Source organism: Meleagris gallopavo, chromosome 23 (genome assembly GCF_905368555.1).
Source record: "Meleagris gallopavo chromosome 23, MGAL_WU_HG_1.1, whole genome shotgun sequence".
In the NCBI taxonomy this organism is placed as follows: Eukaryota; Metazoa; Chordata; class Aves; order Galliformes; family Phasianidae; genus Meleagris; species Meleagris gallopavo.
The window spans coordinates 4,295,012-4,307,213 of NC_139426.1; the positions used below are offsets into that span (position 1 = coordinate 4,295,012).

Here is a 12,202-nt window from a genome sequence, read left to right on the forward strand (position 1 = left end):
CAGTTGAAGGTTATCAAGATGATATAATGCTAATTGCTTGACTTTGCTGAGTGCTTCCTAAGAATTTGCCTGCTCTTACAAGTGGGCTGATATTTTGGTATTTAAATAGGCAGTGTCAGCATATCACAGTAAAAGAGCTAATTTTGGAATTAAAAGTTCATTTAAAAGGTTTAGGACTTTTGAAGAACCGATATTACCTCTTCACTGCTTAGAAATGGAGACAATCCAGCCTTGAATTTTGACTTGACTCATGTTTTCGAAGGTAGGTAGGAACCGTCTCTGCTCCATGAGGTGGAGTGGTCTCTACCATGGCTGTGTGTGTCCACAAGTGCTAGGTAGGTTTTATGTTTTGAAGTACCTGAATTTGGCAAAACAATGCAGTAAGGCTAACGAAAAGATACTTGGCAGAGCTGTCACTAAATGACCGATGTACTAACTGCATACAGTATTTGAAGCTAACAAAGCATTTACTCATCTGTGTACTGATTGTTGTTGTTAAATCTCTGTATGCAGCTGTGTACAGTTACCTTAGTACACATATAAACAAACTACTGTAAAATGATTCACCTGCATGACAAAGGTGGTAATGCAGCACACACTGGTTGAGAGGGAAAACTGATTGCCCTGTTTTTCATATTTTTAGCAGGGATGAAAGAAGAGGATCTTATGAATACGCCCCTGATCGTACTTACTATGAGACTGTTAGGACTCCTGGGACGTATCCTGAAGATCCTCGTCGAGAATACCCAGCTCGAGGCAGAGAGTTTTATGCAGAATGGGATCCTTACCAAGGAGACTACTATGACCCACGATACTACGATGACCCACGCGAGTACCGGGATTACAGAGGCGATCCATATGAGCAAGACATAAGGGAGTACAGCTACAGACAGCGAGAGAGAGAGAGGGAGAGGGAACGGTTTGAGTCCGATCGCGACAGAGATCATGAGAGGAGACCGATTGAACGTAGCCAGAGTCCCACACACTCGAGGCGTCCGCAGAGTCCTGGAGCATCTCCCTCCCAGTCAGAAAGGCTGCAGAGTGATTCAGAGAGGAGGATCTACAGCAGGTCATCGGATCGCAGTGGAAGTTGCAGCTCTCTGTCTCCTCCGCGATACGACAAGCTTGACAAAGCCCGTGTAGAACGTTATGCAAAAAACGAAAAAACAGAGAAAGAGAGAGCTTTTGACCAGGAGAGAGCTGACAAAGACAAACGCTTGGTGAGAAAGGAGAAGCCGGAAAAACTAGAAAAGGAGAAAATGGATAAGCAGAAACGAAAAGCAAAAATCCATTCACCCAGCTCTCAGTCTTCTGAAACTGATCAAGAGAATGAGAGAGAGCCCAGCCCTGAAAAATTAAAGGGCAATAGTAAACAGAGTAAAGAGAGAGGTGACAAAGAAGGGACAGCTAAAAACCGTCTAGAGCTAATGCCCTGTGTAGTGTTGACCCGAGTAAAAGAGAAGGAAGGGAAAGTTATTGATCAGCCTACCTTGGAGAAACTGAGAGCAAAGCTTGATAATGACACTATGAAGTCCCCACTTCTTGAACAGAAAACACAAACATCTCAAGCTGAGCAAACAAAGTCTGAGCAGTCTAAACTGGAACCTGTCAGAACCAAGGTACAAAAAGAGAAAGCCCTTGCCAGTCACATAGAAGTGGTTGATAAAGAGGGAAAACTGAAACCCAAAAAGCACTTGAAGACAGAGCAGACTTCTGAGGGGGCAAATGCAGTAGATTTAGACAAGCTGGAGGCTCGTAAAAGACGTTTTGCTGATGCAAATCTGAAGCTTGACAGGCAAAAACTGGAAGCAAAAAGAGGCAGCCAAGATGAGGAAGACGCACGCGTAGCTTTGAAAAAACAACTTGATGCAACAGCTTCATCTAGAGAAGCTACAATGTTAAGGGAAGGAGAATTGGACAGAAAGCCCCTGAGGAAGGAGATGCTTAAAAGGGAATCTAAAAAAATGAGACTGGAAAGACTTATTCCTGGTACTAGTCCCAAAGAAATTCAGGAGACTCTTAATGTTGGTGGGATTGGCATGCGTCCCACTCTCGATTTGCAGGCAAGGCTAATTGAGGCAGCTGATGAGCCAGTGGAAATTCAAGAGCTCCCTTCTAAAAAATTGAATCCAGTAAAATCCCAGCATAAACAAGCACAGTTACTAGATGATCATGGAACAGAGAGAGAAGATGCAAAGAAGAATTACTCTGGTCTTCCAGAAGACACACCTGACCATAAGCTTGGCCAAGAGAAACCGCAGTCAACTGAAACGGAGGAGAAAATTGGCATTGACATTGACCACACACAAAGTTATAGGAAGCAAATGGAGCAAAGTCGCAGGTTAAAACAGCAACTGGAAATGGAGATTGCAAAGTCTGAGAAGTTTGGCAGTCCAAAGAAAGATGTAGATGAGTATGAAAGACGGAGCTTGGTCCATGAGGTGGGAAAACCTCCGCAAGATGTCACCGACGACTCTCCACCAAGTAAAAGGAAAAAGGCTGACCAGTTTGACTTCGAAATTAGCACTAAAAGAGAGAGAAACTACAGAAGTTCCCGTCAGGTGAGTGAAGACTCTGAAAGGACATCGTGTTCGCCTAGTATCAGACAATTCCCTTTCCATGAAGACGATGACACACTAGATTCTCCAAGGCTCATACCATTAAAGGAAACCAAAGAGTCACCTAAAATAGAAGAAAAAGGTCTTTCCTATTCCAATATGACGGTGAGGGAGGACTCCCTGAAATTCAATCCTTACGATTCCAGCAGAAGGGAGCAGATGGCAGAAATGGCTAAAATAAAACTGTCTGTCCTGAGTTCTGAAGATGACTCAAGTAGATGGGAAACACAAGTAAAGCAGGAGCCTGGGAGAGTTGATATTAGCTTTCCAAGCAGCATTGTGAAAAGAGATGGCATACGCAAGCGGTCTGTACGAGACCTGGAACCTGGGGAGGTGCCTTCAGATTCAGATGATGACAGTGAAAACAAACCCCATTCTCCAAAAGCCTCGTCTTTGCTAGAGGGTTCCAGGTTATCTTTTTTATTGAGGGACAGAGAAGAGAAATTACGTGAAAGGGAGGAGAGACTGTCAAGTTCTTTAGAAAGAAACAAATTTTATTCTTTTGCATTGGACAAGACAATCACGCCAGACACAAAGGCCTTGCTTGAAAGAGCTAAATCCCTGTCTTCCTCCAGAGAAGAAAACTGGTCCTTTCTAGACTGGGATTCAAGGTTTGCTAGTTTTAGAAATAATAAAGACAAAGAGAAGGTTGACTCAGCTCCTAGACCTATTCCATCTTGGTATATGAAAAAGAAGAAAATCAGGACTGATTCAGAAGGTGGAAAACTGGATGATAAGAAAGAAGATCATAAAGAAGAAGAACAAGAGAGACAGGAACTGTTTGCTTCTCGTTTTTTGCATAGTTCGATCTTTGAACAGGACTCTAAGCGCCTGCAGCACTTAGAGAGAAAAGATGATGATCTTGACTTCATTTCTGGTAGGTTATACGGGAGACAGTCTTCCTCCGATGGGACTAACAGTGCAGCTGACTTGGTGCAAGAACCAGTTGTTCTTTTCCACAGTAGATTTATTGAACTAACACGAATGCAGCAAAAAGAAAAAGAGAAAGATCAGAAACCAAAAGAAGTGGAAAAACAGGAAGATAAAGAGAGTCGGCCTAAAACGCCAGAAACAGTTCCTGATAGTAAAGAACCAGAACATAAAACTTCCTCAGTAGCTGGTCCTTCCTCTGTTGCTGCCCTACCACAGGAACCAACACCAGTTGCTTCTGAGAAGGTAGTAGAAAAAATAATAGTGGAAACAACTTCTGTAAAAGAAGAAAAACCATCTGAGCCTGTTTCTACAGCAGAGGAACAAAAACCTTTTCCTGAACTTGCTGCTCCTGTCAAAGTGGAACCACCTGAGCAAACTGAACCCCCACCAGTCAGTGAAGCTAGTAAAGACATTCCTACAGCCGTGGCACCTGAGGAAGATGCAGTGGCAGCAGAACATCCTTCGTACTTGGATACCAAACCTCCTACTCCCGGAGCTTCGTTTTCCCAAGTGGACATCGGTGTAGATCCAGAACCTGAGAGTGCTCAACTGATTCCGCCTCCACCGAAACAAGTTCAGAAATCTGATGAGGCTGCAGAACCGAAGGAAGAAAATCCTCTGCCACCTGCCAGCGCTGATGCTGGTGCAAGTCAAAAGGCTGAGGCAGCTGCTGAGGTCTTGCCTCCTGTTTCTGACAACGATATGGAAGTTGAACCTCCAGTTGTTGTAAAAGATAAAAAGTCTTACAAGAGTAAACGTTCCAAGACCCCTGTACAGTCAGCAGCAGCTAGTGTCACAGAAAAGCCCGTCACAAGGAAGAGTGAAAGAATTGATCGTGAAAAACTCAAAAGGTCGAGCTCTCCTCGAGGGGAAGTGCAGAAACTTTCTGAATTGAAAGTGGAAGCAGAGAAAGTTTCAAGGAATGCGGCTAAGTCCCCTAGTTCTGCCGCAGAGCCAGAAAACGTGGAGCCAAGCTTGCCCATAAGCCGAACGAGGCGCAGGAATGTCCGTTCAGTCTATGCTACCACAGGAGACAATGAGGGTCCATCTCCAGTGAAGGACTTCGTGGAGGTCACTAGATCCACCAGGAAGAGAGGGGAAAAGGAACCACAGGAAATGGTCACCACTGTTCCTACGACGCCGAGGAGAGGAAGACCTCCCAAAACCCGCCGTAAGCCAGAGGAGGACATCTCTCCTATAAAGACAGAGCCGGTACAGCAAGAAGTGGAGGAGACTGAAGCTAAGGAGGCTGCGGAAGCTCCTAAGCCTGTGGAGGGATGGAGGTCTCCTCGATCCCAGAAGCTGACACACAGTCACTCATCTGCTGCTACAGGCCAGCAGGGGAAGAAAGGGAAGAACGAACCAAAAGCTGATACCTCTGCTGAATCTGAGGATGCTGCTGAAAGAAGTGGTCAGGAATCAACTGTTAGTGACAACAGCAATAAGGCAAAAGCAAATGAGAAAGAGCTGGCAGCAAGCGAACAAAAACGTGATAGGAAAGAAGTGGATGCAGAGAAAAATCAGCTAGAAATCTCCACCGTTGAGATGACAGAGAAGAAGCCAGTGCCAGAAAAGGTTACGAAATCCAAAAGGGGAAGGTACAAAAATACCAAAACTGTTGTAGATAAAGCATCAGTGTGTCTCAAAAATGTAGAAATACGCCTCAATGTCGATGAAGTCAAGGGCGCCTTGCGGCCAGCTGAGGAAGAAGCAGAGCCTATGGCGGTGTCACCAGCAAAAATCAAAAGCCCACAGAAAGAGGACATCTTGCCACCCCACTTTGCTAAGAATGAGGTTGAAGATTCATTCCAGGAGACAGAAAAAGAGGTGATGCGGGAGCCGAAGCAATCCCCTGAGGCTGCCCAATTAGCAAAACAGATTGAGCTCGAGCAGGCTGTGGAGCATATTGCAAAACTCACCGAAACGCCTCCGTCGATTGCTGCCTACAAGGAGCCGACAGCAGATGTGCATGAGGTTCGTCAGGAGGAGGAAGGAGACAAACCAGCCCATCAGGCCAGTGAAACAGAGCTGGCAGCAGCTATCGGATCCATCATCAATGATATTTCTGGGGAGACGGAAAGCTTTCCTGCACCCCCAACCTATCCCACGGAATCAGAAGCAGAAATCCCATCTGAGCCACTGGTGTTACCATCACCTCGGGAGGAAATGGAACCTGAAACTGATCAGGCAGTGAACAACATCCTTGAGGCCGAAGCTGCTGTCGAGGCCCCGGTGCAGCCGGTTGCCAGCTCTGCCCCACTGGCTGTGGAGACAGAGAGCAAGGAGACGGAGGTCAGCTTCAGCGAGTCGTCCAACTCCGCACAGGAGACGGAGACCCTGCAGGAGGCTGAAGTTGCACGGAAGGAAAAGGGCCGTCAGAAGGCGACACGGCAGAGACGCAAAAGGAGCACGGGCAGGAAGGGCGACGTCGCTGAAGTCAATGCCTATGAGCCAGAGAGGGTACAGAGCAGGTCTCCTCCTGCCAACGAGATAAAGGCAAAACCTGAAGACGCCCTGAAGGAGGAAAAGCCACCTAAAGCTGCCACTCAGGTGACTGTAGAACCAAGCGCTGCTGAAGGCAGCAAGGCTGCATCTGCAGACATCATTGTGGATGTGCCCGAAGCCACTGCTGAGAGCAGTGCCTCTCCCAAAGCCCCTGCGCCCGCTCCTCTGGACCTGCCAGCCCCGCTGGCTTCTGCCGACGAGGGGGGTCAGAGCAGCTTCAAGATACGGTCGCCCATTGAGAACACGCCCATCACACCACCCAGTGTCCCGAGTGCTGCCGTTCCCACCATTCCTTCGGCAGCCGTGGCCAAGCTGCCCGCCGCGGTGCCTGCCGCGATCGTCCCCCTTCACTCCGGCGCTGCCAAGGTGCCCGAGTGGATCGTAAGGCATGAGGAGCCCCGTGCCCGCTCCACGCCTCCGCCTGCTCTGCCCCCCGACACAAAGGCCTCAGACATCGATACCAATTCGAGCACTTTGAGGAAGATACTCATGGAACCCAAGTACGTCTCGGCAACGAGCATAACCTCCACGCACGTAACGACGACGCACGTGGAGCCGGTGAGCGCGCCCCGCTTGGAGGAGGCCCCTCTCCACCCTGTCGTAGAGGCCATCAAACCAGTTTCGGAGGAGAAGCCGGCCGTGCCCATCACTAACGCTTTGGACCCACCGGTGGCCGAAGCACCTGTTTTCAGCGAGAAGGAAAAGATAAGTACTGTGATTGCCCCCAAAGCCACTTCTGTCATAAGCAGAATGCCCCACAGCGTCGACCTGGAGGAGGCTCCGAGGATCACCTTGGTGAAGCAAGCCCCCCAAACCCAGACGTGTCTTGTTAATGCCCCGTCGCCTAAATTTAAGCAGAGGTCAAGCACAAACGACAACAGTAGGTTTCATCCAGGATCAATGTCCATCATTGAGGATCGGCCTGTAGAGACTGGCTCCAGCCCCGGGCTGCGGGTGAACACGTCAGAAGGCGTTGTGCTGCTGAGTTACTCGGGACAGAAGACGGAAGGCCCGCAGCGAATTAGTGCTAAGATCAGTCAGATCCCCCCAGCCAGTGCCGTTGACATTGAATTCCAGCAGTCCGTGTCTAAGTCTCAGATCAAACAGGAGCCTATCACACCGTCGCAGCCGACACCAAAAGGCTCTCAGACCTCCACGGGCTATGGGACTGTTTCCACCCATTCTCCTTTGGTACTGGGAACGCAGCCATACAATATGTCTCCCGTGATCTCCTCCGTCAAACAGGAGCGCGTTGCGCTGGAGAAGTCCGACTCAGCCCACCTGCCTGCCCAGCCTGCAGCGTCTCAGCCTGGCAAGGTTCTCACACAGACTGTCAACACTCCTCCCGTGCTCGTTGTGAACAAAAAACTGCCCGATCCGACGGCTCTGAAAGTGGAGACCAAGACTCTGCAGCCCTCCAACCTGAGTCCTGGGGTCAGTCCTCACCACCCTTCCCTTTCTGGGAAGATGCATTCGGAAGCAAACCATGTCAGCTCGGGGCCCAGCACCCCAACCGACCGGGCTATTTCCCACCTGGCGGTCACCAAACAGGAGCCACACTCGCCGCGGACCAGCGGGCACTCGCCGTCACCGTTCCCACGCACGTGTCATCCCGGCAGCACCTCATCCCCAGCTTTGTCGAGCAGCACCCCGGTCATGCTGGCACCAGGGATCCCCGTGCCTCAGTACATCTCCAGCATGCACCCCGAGCAGTCCGTCATCATGCCCCCGCACAGCGTCACACAGACTGTGTCCCTGGGCCACCTGTCCCAAGGGGAGGTGAGGATGAACACTCCTCCCCTCTCCGGAATTTCTTACAGCATCCGCCCCGAAGCGCTCCACTCCCCCAGAGCTGCTCTGCAACCTCAGATAGAAATGAAACCTCAGCGATCCAGCACGCCCCAACCAGCGCCGATACGAGATATCGTCATGCCCCCTCTGTCCTCTCAGCATCCCCCCGAGGAGGAGATGCACTACCACCACACCACAGTGTGCAGGGGGCCGGCCCCCGTGCAGCCCGATGTGCTGGTGATGCAGCCGGATTACCGCATGCACCCCACCAGCATCAGGCTGGAGCAGTACAACGTGCCGCGGGACGTGCGGATGATCATGCATCCCCACATGGCTGCTGTGGGCGAGCACCACTCAGAAAGCAGGCAGTCCCGGACGCCTGAAGGGGCCGGAAAAACGCCGCCTGTTAGCAAGACCCCGCAGCCTGGCAAAGAGACGCCAAAATCCTCCGAAGGCAAGATGGCCCACTCTCCGCACAGCGAGCCCCGGCTGCTCAGCGTCCCTTCCAGCAGCCAGCTCCCTGGCTTGCCCCTGACGCAGCCGGTGGTGGTGCCGCACGGCGTGCAGATCATGCACCCCACGGGCAGCTCCTTCCACGACTACCGCTCGGTGTATGGCGACATGAGGAATTACCACACTGCGGCACAGCTTGGCCATCCGCAGTTCCCCGGTGCGTCGCCCATCGGGCTGCCTTCCCGGAGCATGACCCCATCACAGGTGAGAAGTGAGGCTGTTCCTCACTCATCGTGTTTTGAGCTTACAGTGGCCTCGCTGCAGTTCTTTGTGATCGAGAGCTGAGCTCTGGGTTGTTCCAGCCCAATTTAAGTTGGTTTCCAAAATCACAGAGCTGTTTTTGTTGTTTAGGCAGTGGATGTTGAACATTGGTTAGCATTAACAGACATTAGAGGAACGTTACGTGTGGTGCAAAGCTTCCATTGGTTTCTAGAGGCAGAGGTGTTGGGGAGAACAGTCAACATCAAGATATTGGACGGGGCAGATGGGCTCCTGTGTTGGGTGGGTGTTGGGGCTGAGGGAGGCCCTTGAAATCTGAGCAGCAGAGCGGGGCCTGGGGAGGTGGCTGCTGCAGCAGCAGCATGGAGACACGTCCAAGTTATGCTACCCCAGGCTGATGGTGTCCCAGTGGCCTCATTGGTGCATTAGCGAGCTCTGATATGCCTGTGGTCTAAAGTTTTTCCTTTTTCCCCCATTGCCTGCTTCCCAGGGTCTCCCAGAGGGTGAACACTCGCACCCCAGCCAGCCCGGACGCAGCAAGACTCCTCAGATCTCCCAGGATCCCAAGGGCCCATCGACATCGGGACCTGAACAGAGTCACCACCCCACTGTAAATAGGCATGCAGCACAGATAGACCCTCACGTCCACCTTCAGAGGGCACAAGCAGACACGGGCCAGACCTCCTACCCTTCGCCTGTTGCCATTTCCATGAAACAAGAGCTTCCGTCACCGCACCAAGCTCAGGCAGTTCCCAAGCAATCGCTGTTCATCCCAACAACGTCGGGCCCTGGGGCGCCGCCAGGGCTGCCCCTCAACCGCCCCGAGCCCCAGGCTGCTCTGAAACAGGAGCCATCTCCTCACCCTGTGTCACAGAGACCTGTGGATATGGTTCAGCTTCTCACGGTAAGCACTGTGCTGTCATCTTCAGGCCAGGAGCCTTGTGCTGCTTGCTTCCTGCTGGGAGAGATATGATCAGGAGATAGGTTCTGCCTCTCTTCTCCCATGAGTAGCACCAGAATTTAACATCTCCCATGGAAATATTTGAGGGAAGTATGAAAGAAACTCAGTTCAGATGGCATTTCCATCACAATTAAGACCCCTCTTTAGGAGAGAGAAGCGCTTCCCGCAAGTTCACTTTGTTCATCCATCTTAAGGTTTCCTTTCCCTCTCCCTACAGAAATACCCGATCGTGTGGCAGGGCCTCTTGGCTCTGAAAAACGACACGGCCGCCGTTCAGCTTCACTTTGTGTCTGGAAACAACGTGCTGGCACATCGCTCCCTGCCTGCCCCCGAGGGAGGGCCGCCGCTGCGCATCGCTCAGCGCATGCGGCTCGAGGCCTCGCAGCTGGAGGGCGTCGCACGCAGGATGATGGTATGGGCTGCAGCCTTCGTTCTCACCTCAATCACTTTGCATTTCTGTAAGGTTCTGGGAGCTCCTTCGTTTGGCACGTCAGGAGGAGCGGGTATTTTCAGCTGGGAGAGCAGAGCTGCTTGAAGTCAGCCAGCAGCAGGCCTGTTCCAAGCAAACGTTTGACTTAATTTTGGTTGGTTTTCTTTCCAGGTGGAGAGCGATTACTGCCTGCTCCTGGCCTTGCCTTGTGGACGAGACCAGGAAGATGTTGTGAATCAGACTGAGTCACTGAAGGCTGCGTTCATCAGCTACCTGCAGGCTAAACAAGCAGCAGGAATCATCAACGTTCCCAACCCTGGCTCTAATCAGGTATGGGCAAGGAGAGCGGGGTAACTTTGCAGATGAAAGCTGTGTGTAGATAAGGGACCTGCAGCCGCACAGCCCAGGTCTTCACTCAGGGTTGTAGTTGAGGTTCCTTCATTTAATCACTGAAACAACCCCCATTTACTGCTGCTGCTCAGAACAGAACCCCAAACTGTGGTTTTGTTCTTTACAGCCCTGGGCTGAAAAGAGAGCAAAGCCATTTTTCATCTCTTTTTCACCGTAGCTGGTAACATTTGTCCCTCTGCTTTTCAAGACAAGAAGGGGGGGATTCTCACTCAATGCATTGCTGTCTGACTGCATTCCCTCTCTCCCCAACAGCCTGCCTACGTTCTGCAGATCTTCCCACCCTGTGAGTTCTCAGAAAGCCACCTGTCCCGCCTGGCCCCCGACCTCCTCGCCAGCATCTCCAACATCTCTCCTCACCTGATGATCGTCATTGCGTCGGTATGAGCTGTTTACTGGTTACTGACTCTTTTTTTTTTTTTTTCCAAGGCCCTGCAGCAAAAAAAAAAAAAAAAAAACCAACAAAAAAAAAAACCCTAAAAAAAAAACAAAACAAAAAAATACAAAAAAAAAAACAAAAACAACACAACTCCCCCCCCCCACAAAAACACACGAAAAAAATCACAAAAAGATTAAAAATAAATAAAAAGAGAGAGAGAAAGTAAAGAAACAAGAAAATGCTGCCAGACTACCAGCCTCCTGCCCTAACAGGCCTCGATCAAACTGTTGCTGGGTAGTGGTTCTGCTACCTTGTATGTTTACATATTGCTTTAGCTTATGGACAACTGATGCACTCAACAGGCGGACTGGTATTGGGTTTCCGTGCCTCCTTTTGGGGAAAATAAAGGACGGCTATTTTTTTTAACAAAAAGAAAATAAATAAAAAAGAACCTGAACTGCCTTTGCACTAAATTAGTGACTCGGACCTTTGCACAGTTGGAGACATGCTGTGACGTTCTGGATGTCTTGACACACACGAACACGCGCCGTGGACTAAACGCAGGACCTGGGAACTTCTGCTGAATTCTGTGGGTCAAGGATCATTTCACACATTATCTTCTTTTTTTGTTGTTGTTGTTGTTGGTTTTTTCGTTGTTTTGTTTCGTTTTGGTTTGTTTTTGTTTTTTTTTTTTTTCTGGATGTGAACCTTCCTCTCCTCCACCCACCCCTGCTGCAGCCGTCTTCTCTTCATCTGGGATGTACAGTTTACACTGAAAAAAAAGAAAAAAAAAAAAAAAAAGAGAAAAAAAAAAAAGCAAAACAAAAGGGAGAGCTATTTTCCTTCCTGGTGGGATATGCAGAACTCAGTGGGTGTGTGTATATATAAATATATATATAATATATATAAATATATATAATACTGACTTTAAAAAAAAAAAAAATCAAATCCCCACAACATACATTTTTTTTTAATCTGTGCCAAAAATGTGTTTTCAGAGAAAATCTTATTTTCATACTCAGACTTTGTATTGTCACTCATTTGTAAGTGCGCTTCATTTAAACATGCCCCCCTCCCTCGTCTCATGAGCTGTGGAAGTGTTATACACTTGTACAAAGACTTTTTACCCTTCTCCCTTCACCTCCCCTAACACTTATTAATTTATGGAACTGTTTTTCTCAGCGCAGTTTTGTTTTGTGTGTCCATTGGATTACAAACTTTATTAAAAAATACAAAACACCTCGCGCCGGCTGTGCTCCCTGCTGCGCCGGGGGGCGGGCAGGGTGTTCCTCAGTGCAGCTCTTCTTGGTGTTCCTTCGAGCATTGTTAAAGCACTCAGGTGCAGGATGCTGCTGTCACCATTGTCTTAGAAATGGGCATTTCTAGCTTTGATGAGAACAAATCCTCCGTGCCCTGAGCGCTTCTGCACCGGATGCAGCACGCTA

The 12,202-nt window shown here is 49.6% G+C and overlaps 1 protein-coding gene across 5 annotated transcripts in view; it reads left to right on the forward strand.

The window, feature by feature from the left end:
- Nucleotides 1-11,996, forward strand: part of SPEN (spen family transcriptional repressor) — a 56,950-nt gene extending 44,954 nt beyond the window's left edge. For 2 of the 5 annotated variants that reach the window (XM_085242405.1, XM_085242408.1), the window contains 6 exons: nt 644-8,564; nt 9,070-9,483; nt 9,758-9,952; nt 10,142-10,300; nt 10,634-10,759; nt 11,255-11,996. In XM_085242405.1, coding sequence (XP_085098531.1) covers nt 644-8,564; nt 9,070-9,483; nt 9,758-9,952; nt 10,142-10,300; nt 10,634-10,759; nt 11,255-11,341 — 8,902 coding nt within the window. In that variant the 3' untranslated portion in view covers nt 11,342-11,996. Of the gene's footprint in view, nt 1-643; nt 8,565-9,069; nt 9,484-9,757; nt 9,953-10,141; nt 10,301-10,633 lie in introns of all 5 variants that reach the window. The other 3 variants (XM_085242406.1, XM_085242409.1, XM_085242407.1) reach the window with 2 other exon arrangements.
- Nucleotides 11,997-12,202: the final 206 nt, after the last annotated feature.